The following is a 12294-nucleotide window of genomic DNA, read 5'->3' on the forward strand; positions in this document are numbered from 1 at the left end:
TGGGCTTTTAAGGAGGCTTCTTAAGGAGGCCTGAGAATCTGTACAACAGGCAGATACATGAGGACTGTGACTGTACTGTGAGTCATGTACAGCTGCTCCAGTGGATCAATAAAAATATAGAGTTGGAAATCAGCAGGTATCCTGTAAATGTAGCGGAGAACCTGACCTGATGATCTGATGTAAAAGGTACGAGAGTCAGTGAATGTGTCCTCTTATATTTAGAGATGGACATTTAAATGCATCATATATTATATAATGAGACAAAGGAGAACATATCTGTTGAGTTTATTAAATAAGAAAGATTTAAATGTGTTTGATAGATGACATCACAGTAATCAAAGATCATAATGTACAGGTGTACAGATTTATTCCCATGTGAGATGTTTTCTTCTGAAGTTGATCTGCTTCATTAATAAATAAAGACGTCAGTTCACCATTATCTACAACAGAGAATACAACCTGGTGAGTTGAAGAGGACAGTAATAGAGGACAGGTTACACCTGAAGTCAGACTGACGATAATATCAGAGTTGATTCTATAGATTAATGTTTTGAAGACATTAGGGATAGAACATTTACAGTGTTTCTCTTTGAAGCATTTCTCAGAACAGTTCATCATCAGAGTTGCTCTCTGTGTTTGTACAAACTGTCCCCACACACAGTTCAGAGTAACTGTTTTCTCACTGTGTTGATGTGTTTCTTCTCTGACTCCAACAACTCTCTCTGTCTCAGCGTCACACCGTCCTGCAGCAGTGTTTTCACTTCAGTTCCCTGTACTGCAAACTGATGACTTCTACTTCTCATACTCTAAGTACATTTTGCTGATGATATTTTACTTAAGGTTGTGAATGCAGTACTTTTACATGTAATGGAGTACTTTTACCTCAGTTAAGAATCTGAGTACTTCTACTTCTGGACTCACCCTCAAATTTAAAGTAACTGCAGCATTACCTGCTTGTGATGAATGTTTGTGTTGTCATTGCATGGATACAGACTGTGTGTGTGTGTGTGTGTGTGTGTGTGTGTGTGTGTGTGTGTGTGTGTGTGTGTGTGTGTGTGTGGAAGCGAGTCCAGATCTTGTCTTCTTCTGTGGTGAGGTGACACACCTGTCTGTCAGCTAAATAATCACATGATAAAATCCTTTATTAACTAAACGTCTTTATTGGTTTAAACTGGGCTTCTCTGATATTCTCTCGTTGAGCCTTTGTGTATGTGAATGTGTGGACATTAGATATGGTTAATATAACATTTATGTTTATGCTCACACACTGTAAATGTATCCTCTCCCTCCAAAAATAAAACACAGAGGACTGAGGATGTTCCGGTGCTGGAGTCTCTTCAAATGAACAGACTGACAGCGCGGGTTTGTTTACTGAGAGCTGGAGCATAGTAACCCGGAAGTAGTTAACCGTCAGCCGCTCGCTTTCAAATTAAAATTACAAAGTGTAACTTGAGTGAGTTTGTTTCCTCCTGTGATAGAGGAAGCTGAACAACAAGTCTAAAACTTAAACCTTGAAATGAGCTAAAACTGCTGCTCTGTCTTTAATGTTGAGGGTGAACTTCAAATATGAATTTGGATCATTAAACACATAAAAAGTGTTTTTGCTGGGATCACTGCCCAGAAATGATGAATCCTCTTTATATTCCTACACTGTTTCATTCTAATAGATGGGTTAATTAATTCAAACTGTGATTAGAAATTGATTTATTAAATTTGTATTTAAATGACGCATAAACTCCAGCAACATTTACATTAAAGTGTTTCATAATTTAAATTCTTACTCCGTTTACAAGAAACGGGTTCACAACCAGAAAAACTCTGATCACTTCATACATTTATTCAATATTTGCTCAAATAATTGTTTTCTTGTTAAGAAGCAAGGCTTTTATTCTGAAATTTTACCGGAAATAATGCAGTAGTTGTGGCTGATGGCGGTCTATGGCGAAGGCTCCGACTTAACTCTAACTTAAAACGTTTCTGTTCTACAATATTGAAGTGTTTGTTCAGTGACACACTCGAGGACCAGAACCCACCAGATCCTGAATCCGGCAGTCCAGTTCAGCAGCCTGAGACCACATGAAGCCGCCTCCTCGTACTCGAAAGAAACCAGACCGCAGCCTGAGACCTGAGCCGGTCCGGAACAGGTCAGGTAAACTCACCTGTCGGTGGCAGAAACTGGAGCGGAGGAAGCTCCTGAACGGTCTGAAGAGACTGAACAATACCGTCGGAGGCTGCGGAGACATCGACTATGAATTCCTGAGAAAACAGGTCCCTACTCGGTCCACAGCTGAGGTACGGCCCTGGTCTGTCACCTGCACACATCCTCTATATGAAGATGAACGTCTACATGAAACATCATCTCCCTCTCACCTCATACTCAGTTCAGATGTTCCTGTACACTCTGCCAGCCACTTGGTTGTGTTGTTCCATATACGCTGTTCCTGCCTGCACCTTACACCCTGCTGTTCTGTGCTGAACTGTTTCAGGGGCCTCTTTCCACGGCCTGCACCTGGGGTCCTGTCTGGTGTGGTAGACCCTGGCCTCAATTGATATTGTACTGAGTGCCTGTTCTTGTTCTGCCATGATTAGTGCTTCTGTGTTGTCTTTCAGTCCGGCTTTCTCCAGCCACTGATAGGGTTTCTTGATATCGGCCACTTCTTCTATCTGTCGGTGGTACATGCTGTGCAGGGGCTTGTCCCTTCATGATGGTTCATCCTCCTCTTCATCATCAACCTCGGGTTTCTGCTGCCTGAGGTATTCATATTGTCTTTGGGGCAATCTTCCTTTGCTGTTTCATCCCAGACAGTGGTTCTTATACTCACTCACAGCCTCCCCTGTTCCGCTTAGTGTACAGTCTCAGGATGCTGGACATGGGGTGAAACCCTGCACACATTGTGAGGAGCTTCCTTTTCTTGATGGCAGTGGCCTCCTCCTTTGCCCAGCATATTATACCAGAGGGGTATCTGATGACCTTGTGGCCTCCTTATTGTTTCAATTTGCCTGTGGGACCCCAGGGTATTTGGGTCATTGACAAATAAAGCATTTAAAAAATTTTTTTTTTTAAGTGTTTTTAAAATGGATATCATGCATATTTTTGAAATTAGAATAATGTGTTTCAACAAGCCTTATTTGTGTTACAACATTTCAAAGTTTTAAATTCATTTTTGACTGTATTTTTAACTTCACCACCTGAAAAATGTCAGGTGGCACAACCAAATTTTTGTAAAAATGTATATACTTTACACTATACTTATATACTAGTTTTTTAATAATAGACTTTTATAATAAAATAACATTTTCCTAGTTTTACCTTGGTTGTACCACCTGACATGAAAAGTGTACCATGAGTTGAATGTAGCTATTTTTATCAATATTTGAGAGAGCTCTACAAACCTTTTCACTCATCAATAAAGATCACTTGGGGTCCTCTGGCTGATGCAATATCCTGTTTGATGTTGTCACTATTCACTTCAGAATAAAAGATGCACATGATGTACAGGGTTTAACTGGGAGGACACTCAGTCAGGAGAGAGGATCCTCCAGGTGTGTCTGTGTGTGTGTGTGTCTGTGTGTGTGTGTGTGTGTGTGTGTGTGTGTGTGTGTGTGTGTGTGTGTGTGTGTGTGTGTGTGTGTGTGTGTGTGTGTGTGTAAGTTTATTAATACAACATAATATATATTTGTTTACATATGTTTTACAGTTAGTTTGAAACACGTCTCTTCTCATTCTAGGAAAGTGTCTGTTTTTTCTTAACATCAACATACACTAAAATGATAAATATTTATCTAAATTATAAACATTTATGTCGACATATGAAACTGCTCCAGTCTCTAATAGTTTTAAATAATTTTTTACATGTATGTTTTCATTTTATATGGACATATATGTCATATATTCAACATGTGTACACCACATATGTTGACTTTGTGTATGAGATGGTGAAACCAGAAGTCAGGTGATCTGAGGTTGACGGTGACCTCGCTGGCCCGGTGACCTCACAGGGACTGGTTTAACTCGGCTACCAGCACAGTCAGTCCTGGTTATCAACTAGTACTAACTTTACACCACCAACAGGCTAGTACAGTCCAGCAGGGTCCGACTCTGGAGTTTGGTCTTGGTCCAGACTCCTGAGGGGACAGAGCTTGAGCGTCCAGACCAGCTGACAGGTTGTTAGTCCAGCAGACACTGGGCTGTATGATCTGAGACAGGAGACAGGTGTCGTCCAGAGAGTCACCTGTGTCACCTGAATGAACTGATTATTGATGAAGTTCCTCAGTTACTGTGATGTAAGACGTTTGATAAGAATTTATGCCCTGATGAAAATTAAATTTTTTTTTACTGGAAGTGAAATAGACTGAGGTTCACCTGTGAGGACTCATGACTGTGACATCACTGTAGAGTCTGATGTGTGAGGCAGTCCTCATCACACCTGTCTGAGACCAGCAGCTTAGTGAAAACCTCTGGTTTCATGTACAGTGTAAGGACCACTGGTCTGTCCTCCTCCCTTAGATCCAGGCTGTGGTGGACTCTCTGAAGGACAAAGTGATCTCCTGTGCGAGTCTGAAGCTGAAGACAATGAGGTGGGAGGAGAAGAGGAGCAGCAGGCCCATCGAGGTGTGGACCAACATGGCTTCAGTTGTGGCTGGAGCCCTTGAAGAAACCATCACCAGTGCATTCTCTCAGGTACGGTCCAGGTCCTGATCATATGGGCTGGGTTAGGTGTTTGATAAAACATCTGCTGCTTCTGAACCAGATCTGACACACCTGTACCTCTACCTGTCCTGTGGCGTCATGGCTCCAACTCCTCCTCCCCCCTCCCTCCTCCCTCTGTGTATTTCAGATGCTGATAGTGTCATCCACAGAGCCGCGCACCTTGAGGAACTGTGACCCTCCCCAGGTCCTCAGACCTCCCAAAGACCAGGACAGGCTTGTTGGCCGGACCATCCCTTTGAGACCGATGCCTCGTGCAGCTGTCCAAGGTACTGCACACAACACCTGAGTCATGATCTCAGGAGATACCTGATGAAGGTGTTAGTTAATCCCACAGACTGATTATAAACCTGGACGTGGACTCTGGGTCTGAACAGTGAAGCCAGTGCTAAAGAGCCTTAAAGCTGCATTCTATCTAATGACCATCAGGAGGCGACTCCACTGGTGGTAAAAAGAAGTCTGATTGTATTGAAGTGAAAATGTCTCTACTTCTCACTGATTTATTACCTCAGTAAATGTTTTCCTGATGAGTTGATGGTCTCAGTCTCTAGTTTCAAGTCTTCTTCAACACAACATGATGTTCAATTTTTAAATTATGGTCCATTTAGAAGAAAACAGACCATAAATCAGGGGATGCATTAGGGTGGGGGTACCTTGATTGACAGACTGTACCTGACAATCAGGATAGAGTACCTAGCAGGCCAGATCCATCCCTCACTCCTCCTCAGCTCCACTTTCTCCTCCAAATAATATTTTTCTGGTTTCAAAAAACCAAGATGCCAGACCAGGACTTACCTGGTACTGACACCTCAGTGAGCAGGTGTATCATCATTGTTCGTGTCCATCCCAGTTGTGTCTGCTGCAAGTTCTGTCCTCCATCTCACTGTCTCCTGTCTTTTCCCTCAGGTCCTAGGTCCAACAGTACCCGTCCTCTCCTGGTCTTCAGGACTCCAGCGTCAACCATGGGTCCAGCCAAGAGACTCCCAGCTCTGTCCAGTGTGGTTAGAGTGCGGAACAACAAAGTACCTCCACCCCAGCATCAGCCTGCAACCACAGCTGGAACCTCAGCTGCTGCCTCTGCCCACCAGCCAGGTACAGCAGAAAGAGCTGCAGCGCCCCCTGCAGACCCACAGCCTGTGATCCCGGTCTCAGCACAGACCACCCCTGGTTCTGGCTCTGCAGCCGTGGTAAAGACTCCTAGTGTTGGTGGCTCTGTAGTCCAGATGACCCAGCAGCACTCCCCCACCACCACCAACCCCTCCACCCCCTCCATGCCCTCCACCTCCACCACTGTCTTTTCCTCTGCCACCAGTCTCAACCCCCTCCATAGCCTTGCTCCATCCCCGGCCCCCTCCTCCAGCTCCTCCTCCTCCACCCAGCCCCCCCCCTCCAGCCCTGCTCCATCCCCGGTCCCCTCCTCCAGCTCCTCCTCCTCCACCCAGCCCCCTCCCTCCAGCCCTGCTCCATCCTCTGTCCCCTCCTCCAGCTCCTCCTCCTCCACCCACCCCCTGCCCCCCCCCTCCAGCCCTGCTCCATCCTCTGTACCCTCCTCCAGCTCCTCCTCCTCCACCCAGCCCCCTCCCTCCAGCCCTGTTCCATCCTCTGTCCCCTCCTCCAGCTCCTCCTCCTCCACCCACCCCCAGCCCCCCCTCTCCAGCTCTGCTGCATCAGGTTTTGCTAGGGTTGGTCGCACCAGTAAATTTGCTGGTCCCAGGACTCTCGGTGTCAGATGCATTGTGGACTTTGAGAGGATCTATCGCTTCCTGAGTCTCGTCCACAATCCGACAGAGGAGTGTCACCTCACCCCCATGGGTGAGTCACAATTATTAGACTGAGTTTATTTTTCTAACACAGCATCAGAGTTAAGAGATGAATTAATTATACCCTCATTTGTAATAACTTTATTTCTTAATGTTTAAACTGATGAACGTCAGAGGGTCGGTCCTTCACACAGACCTGTTTATTCATCTGTTATCTGACTCCACCCTGCAGAGAGCGCCGTCCTGTTGAGCCTGTTAAGGTCTCTACCAGAGGAGATTCGCCTGCTCGACTGTAACAACCTGCGCAAACACCTCGTCCAGGTATGACCTGCTGCTGCTCACTGGTCAGCTGATCATTGGTCAGCTGATCAAAGAGTCTGCACTTTTTCTTTAGGATGAGGTTGAACCATTAGCTCCATCTATGAGCCCAGAGCCACTGACCTCAGGCCAGTTAGGTACTGTTAAGATGAGCGTTACGTGGCTTTCTGATCTCCCAGTTTAAGTCACTGGTTGTTGACCAAAAACAAATGGACATGAGGTGGGACATGGAGATGAAACAATGAATCTTGTTGGGGTCATATCGTTTCTTTAGGAATTCTTTGTTTCAAACATGGTCAGGCTTGCAGAGGTCCTGAGGTCCTGACGGGTTGTCGGGCCTCCAGAGGTCCAGGCGCCCTGACGGGTTGTTGGGCCCCCAGAGGTCTGGCTTTTTTGCCTTTTAAGATACTCACGTTGAAAATGTGTGGACATCATTTTTTTAAATTGACATTCATTTTTAATTTCAATCTATTATAACAATATCATATTATTATGTATAAACTTTACAGAGGCTCAAAGCTTCAAATGTGTGAAAGTAATGATCAGAAAACAAACAGGAGGTTTGTTCACTGTGCACGAGCACCTGAAGAGAAAACACACTGGTGTTATGGATAATGGGCTCTTCAGCTGCAGTGGAACCATCATCAGTCTCACAGCTGCAGTGAGCAGTGTTTGCTGCTGTTCACAGAACGTGATCGTTCATCAGTGTGGACGCCACATCGTTAAGTGTATCAGTGTGACAGTGTAACATTGTAAAAGTGTAGACATGTAAGAGGGTACAACCCTGTTTCCCAAAACAGAATGTGGTGATGTGTAAATCATGTAAACCCATATTTGATTGAAAATATAACGGATACAAAATATATCATATGTTGAAACTGAAAAATTTTATCGTTTTATGAAAAATATTTGCTCAGTTTAAATTTGATGCCAGCAACATGTTTCAGAAAAGTTGGGGCAGGTGCAACAAAAGACTGGAAAAGTAGTGAAATGCTAAAGAAAACACCTGGTTGAATATCTCACAACTAATTAGGTTAATTTGCAGCAGGTAAGAAGATGATTGGGTATAAAAAGAAGTTCCAGAGAGGCAGAGTCTCTGTGCAGTGAAGATGGGGAGAGGTTCACTACTCAAATAGTGCAACAGTTTAAGAATAATGTTCCTCGTCGTGAAACTGCAAAGAATTAGTGAATTTCAGCGTCTACGGTTCATAATGTCATTAAAAGATTCACAGAATCCAGAGAAGTCTCTGTGTGCAAGGGACAAGGCTGAAAACCAGTACTGGATGGTCATGATCTTCAGGTCCTCAGGTGCCACTGCATGAAAAACAATTTTTTCATTCTATCATTGGTTGTCTGGGCTCAGGAACACTTCTGAAAACCATTGTCTGTGAACACAGTTCACTGCTTCATCCACAAATGCAGGTAGAAACTCTACCGTGCAAAGAAGAAATTATATCTAAACATGATCCAGAAACATCACTGACTTCTCTGGACCCGAGCTCATTTAAGATGGCCTGAGGTGAAATGGAAAACTGTCCTGCGGTCTGACAAATCAAAATTTCAAATTCTTTTTTGAAATAATGGACGCCACCTCCTCCGGGCTACAGTGGTAAACATGCCTCTATGAAACATGTTGCTGGCATCAAATTCAAATTGAGCAACTATTTTTCATAAAACAATAAAATTTCTCAGTTTCAACATTTTATACGTTGTCTTTGTTCTATTTTCAGTTAAATATGGGTTTACATGATTTACACATCATCACATCCTGTTTTTATTTACATTTCACAAATGGGGTTGTAGAACCATAACAGTTATAACAGTGTAGCGGTGTATCAGAGTAGCAGTGTAACAGAGTAGTAGTGTAGCAGTGTAAAGAAGTAGCAGTTTAACAGAGTAGCAGTGTAACAGAGTAACAGTCTAGCAGTGTAGCAATGTAACAGTGTAGCAGTAACAGTGTAAAAGTGTAGCAGTGTAATAAAGTAACAGTCTAGCAGTGTAACCGAGTAACGGTGTAAAAGTGTAGAAGTGTAACAGAGTAACGGTCTAGCAGTGTAACGGTCTAGCAGTGTAACCGAGTAACAGTGTAGCGGAGTAGCAGTGTAACAGAGTAACAGTGTAGCAGTGTAGCAGAGTAACAGTATCACAGTGTAAAAGTGTAGCAGAGTAACAGTATCGAAGTGTAGCAGTGTAGCAGAGTAACAGTATCACAGTGTAATAGTGTAAAAGTGTAGCAGTGTAACAGAGTAACAGTCTAGTAGTGTAGTAGTGTAGCATTGTAACAGTGAAGCAGAGTAGCAGTGTAACAGTGTAGCAGCATAGCAGTCCCTCTCAAAGGGTTAGGTTTACAGCATGGTCTCTCTGGTGTGATGTCATCATGTATTGTGACACAACAAGAACAGACTGAAGAGTCCAGAGCTTCCTGTCTGCAGCTCAGACTGAACTGAAGCTCCAGGAGCTGCAGACAGGAGCTGACCACCAGGGGGCGGCAGCAGGCGACAGATGGAAGTCCTAGACCTCACCATCAGAGGTCTCACTCTGACTCTGAGCACTTCATGGAGTTAAAAGGTGTTCACAGCTGTTACAGCGCACCCTGGATGTGTGCAAGAGAAGAGCAGTGAACTGACCAACAGTCTCAGAGGTAAAGACCAGAATGATGTCGTGGATTTCAGGCTGTACAGAGTCCTCAGCAGAGATCCAGCTCTGCTGTCTGCTGTTGTTTCAGCTGAATTCCCCTCACCAGCTCCTCAACTTAGATTTGGTCTCTTATCAAGAGGAGACACAAAGTCCAAGTCCAGGGACAGAGGGAAGAAAAGCAACAGCTGCTTTACAACACAGCAATAAATAACACAGGTTAAATCAGAGCTGTGAGGATTGTTTCTGTGTCCAGCTCAGGTTCCTCTGTCACTGTTTGTCCTGCTGTCTGAACCTTTAAATCACTCACTTTTAAATTCTCACAGGTTCAGGTTTGGGTTCAGGTCTTTCCCATGTCAGAGAAGAGCTAATACTGGTACACTCGTGTGGCAGCAGACTAGGACCAGACCTGATCCAACTACAGCAGCTGCTTCATCCTGCTTGATTAAAATTATAAATGGAAACATGAATGTAGAAAAAACTAATGTCACAGAAGGTTTTTTATTTTCCAGACGATTCAACAAAGAAATATTTTGCTAAATTGTAATGGAAACTCTGTGTGGTGGGCCCTGCTGTATTTGGCCCCAGGGAGTCGATTCCCGGCAGAGGCAGACTGCTGGAGTCTGTCATCACATTTCACTGGAACAAAAACTCAATCACTCAGAACGTTCCTGATTGTGACCTGGTTCAGGAGTCTGTGTAAAGACCACAGGCAGGAAGAGGACCATCATGGGACAGGAACCAGTCCAGGTCACAGTATCTGTAATAAATGCTGAGACCAGCAAGTATGAACCAGAGCTGGTGTCAGTAGCATGTTAGTTTAGGTGAATCCAGCATTAACCCAAAGTCCTCCTCCTCCATGTTCCAGGTGTACCGGAGTCTCTCAGCCCCCGATGACTCCCAGAGGGCCACAGACATGAGGGACGGACTCTCTGCTCAGTCAGAGGGTCAAGACGGGACCAGACCAGACGGCCAGCAGAGCTCTGATAGGACCGATGAGTGCCAATCATCACAGAGCAGCAACACATCCAGCCAATCAGGGAATGACGTGATGGGGCCGTGCCCTCCCCTTAACCCTTTCATGGTGCCACTGAAGCTTCTGACGCGCCAATAAAACAAGAACCAAATGAGCAGTGGTTTGACATTTAATTTGACTGTAAACTGTTCAGTGATCAGACTGATTCTTTGGCTCACAGGCTCTGGACTGAGCTCTGGACTGACCTCCGGACTGGTCTGGGTTCAGGTTCTTTAATCTGATGTTTTAGTGAAGTTGTTGAGTTTATTAAAATAATTAAAAACACGTAGTTGTGTGTTTCACTGTGTCCATTCAGCTTCATGTTACAGTGACAAACAATGAAAGACCTTAAATTGAATTGTTTATTCTTTTTTATGAATAAAAAGAAGCAAACAAATAAAATATTAGTTTGTTTTCATTCAGACATTTGACGTCTTCCATCTTCAGACTGTTTAGACGACGTTTATTTCAGACTGAAGTCTCTGATTCAAGCTGCAGGCAGGAAACAGAACCTGTTAAAAAAAAACTTCAATAATTATTATAATAAATTGATCCTGAAACTGGAACAAGATGAAAAGGTGATTGAAGTTTTGAGAAGTGTCCATATGATCCAGATTCTGTACCTACAGGTTTTACAGTTTACTGCAACTTCTTCCATCAGGGGTACTTGAAGAGTTTTGAAAACCTGGAAAACTTGCAAGGTTTGAAAAGAGAAGGTTTTGACAGGTTTCTTCACTTTACTGAGAAATTCATGAAAGACACACAACAAACTAAATGTTTGATACAGAAATGGGACAGAGAAGGCTTGACTCCTGTAGGAGGAGGAGGAGGAAACTTCTTCATCACACAGACCAGATCAGTCAGACCAGTCAGGGTTCTGAATCCGCTTCAGTGGTCCGACAGACTGAACATCTCACCTGAGTCCGTCTCTTTTTAATGTCATCTGTCTCTGGTTTTCATAAAGAGATTTCAGTGTCAGGTTCACCCCAGCGTTCTGGTTTCAGTCGTCTGGATTGGTTTGGTTTCTGTTTTGTATTTTATTTGTTTGTTTGTTTGTTTGTTTGACTTCATTGGTTCTCAGTTGTTTCTGTATCATTTATTTGAACTCTGATTCATTAAAGTCTTGGATGTAAAAGACCAATAAGTCGTCACATTGTTTGAGTGGATCATGAAGTGACACAATAAAAAAGTAAAAACTGTTTTATTTATATTGTCTCAGGAGAGGAAACTGAGAAGAGACTTTGTCATGTTCACTTCTCTGCAGTTCAGTATCATCCCATTATTATTATTATTATTATTATTATTATTATTGTATGATATGAGTGTGAAAGATTTGTGTACTGACTCATTGTCATTGTTTGAGGATTAAATGTGAAGAGAATTTATTTCAACTCTGAGATTAATTCACAGCTTCTTAAACAGGTGGGATCATTGTCACACTATTCAGGTGAAGGTGCGCTCATCCCCATGACACCCAGTTTATATTGATAATAAAGAAGATAAAAGCCTGAGATGACGTGCAGAGTTGGAAGCAAATGTTCAGGTGCAGTTGTTTTATTTACTTATTTATGACATTTGTCTTATGCAACATGTGATTATCAGAGGGTAGAAATATCTTGACGCTGGTTGTGCAATCAGTGCAGATATGTGTTGGAAACAGAAACTTACCTTCACACACATCTTCACTCCACCCTGTCACTGCTGATCTCTGGTGGGACAGGTGTCCAGTACTTCCTCGGCCCTGACACGTCTCTGTGTCTGTATGAATGTGTTGTAATCATCACTTATTAAAATGATCTTCACTGAAGACACAACAACAAGACCTCAGTGTAAAAATACTGATATATGACGGATCAGAT

The 12294-nt window shown here is 43.4% G+C and overlaps 1 protein-coding gene across 1 annotated transcript; it reads left to right on the forward strand.

Annotated features, from left to right (window-relative positions):
* Window positions 1–1888: 1888 nt before the first annotated feature.
* Window positions 1889–10721, forward strand: snapc2 (small nuclear RNA activating complex, polypeptide 2). Its single transcript, XM_071478113.1, has 6 exons — window positions 1889–2292; window positions 4508–4681; window positions 4839–4977; window positions 5615–6520; window positions 6701–6789; window positions 10289–10721. The coding sequence occupies exons 1-6, from the start codon at window positions 2077–2079 to the stop codon at window positions 10532–10534; spliced, it is 1770 nt and encodes a 589-aa protein (XP_071334214.1). The 5' UTR covers window positions 1889–2076; the 3' UTR covers window positions 10535–10721.
* The last annotated feature ends 1573 nt before the right edge of the window (window positions 10722–12294 follow it).

The sequence above is a fragment of the Trachinotus anak genome, unplaced genomic scaffold (assembly GCF_046630095.1).
Source record: "Trachinotus anak isolate AG129_WGS33_773 ecotype Australia unplaced genomic scaffold, CSIRO_AGI_Tana_v1 ptg000005l, whole genome shotgun sequence".
In the NCBI taxonomy this organism is placed as follows: domain Eukaryota; kingdom Metazoa; phylum Chordata; class Actinopteri; order Carangiformes; family Carangidae; genus Trachinotus; species Trachinotus anak.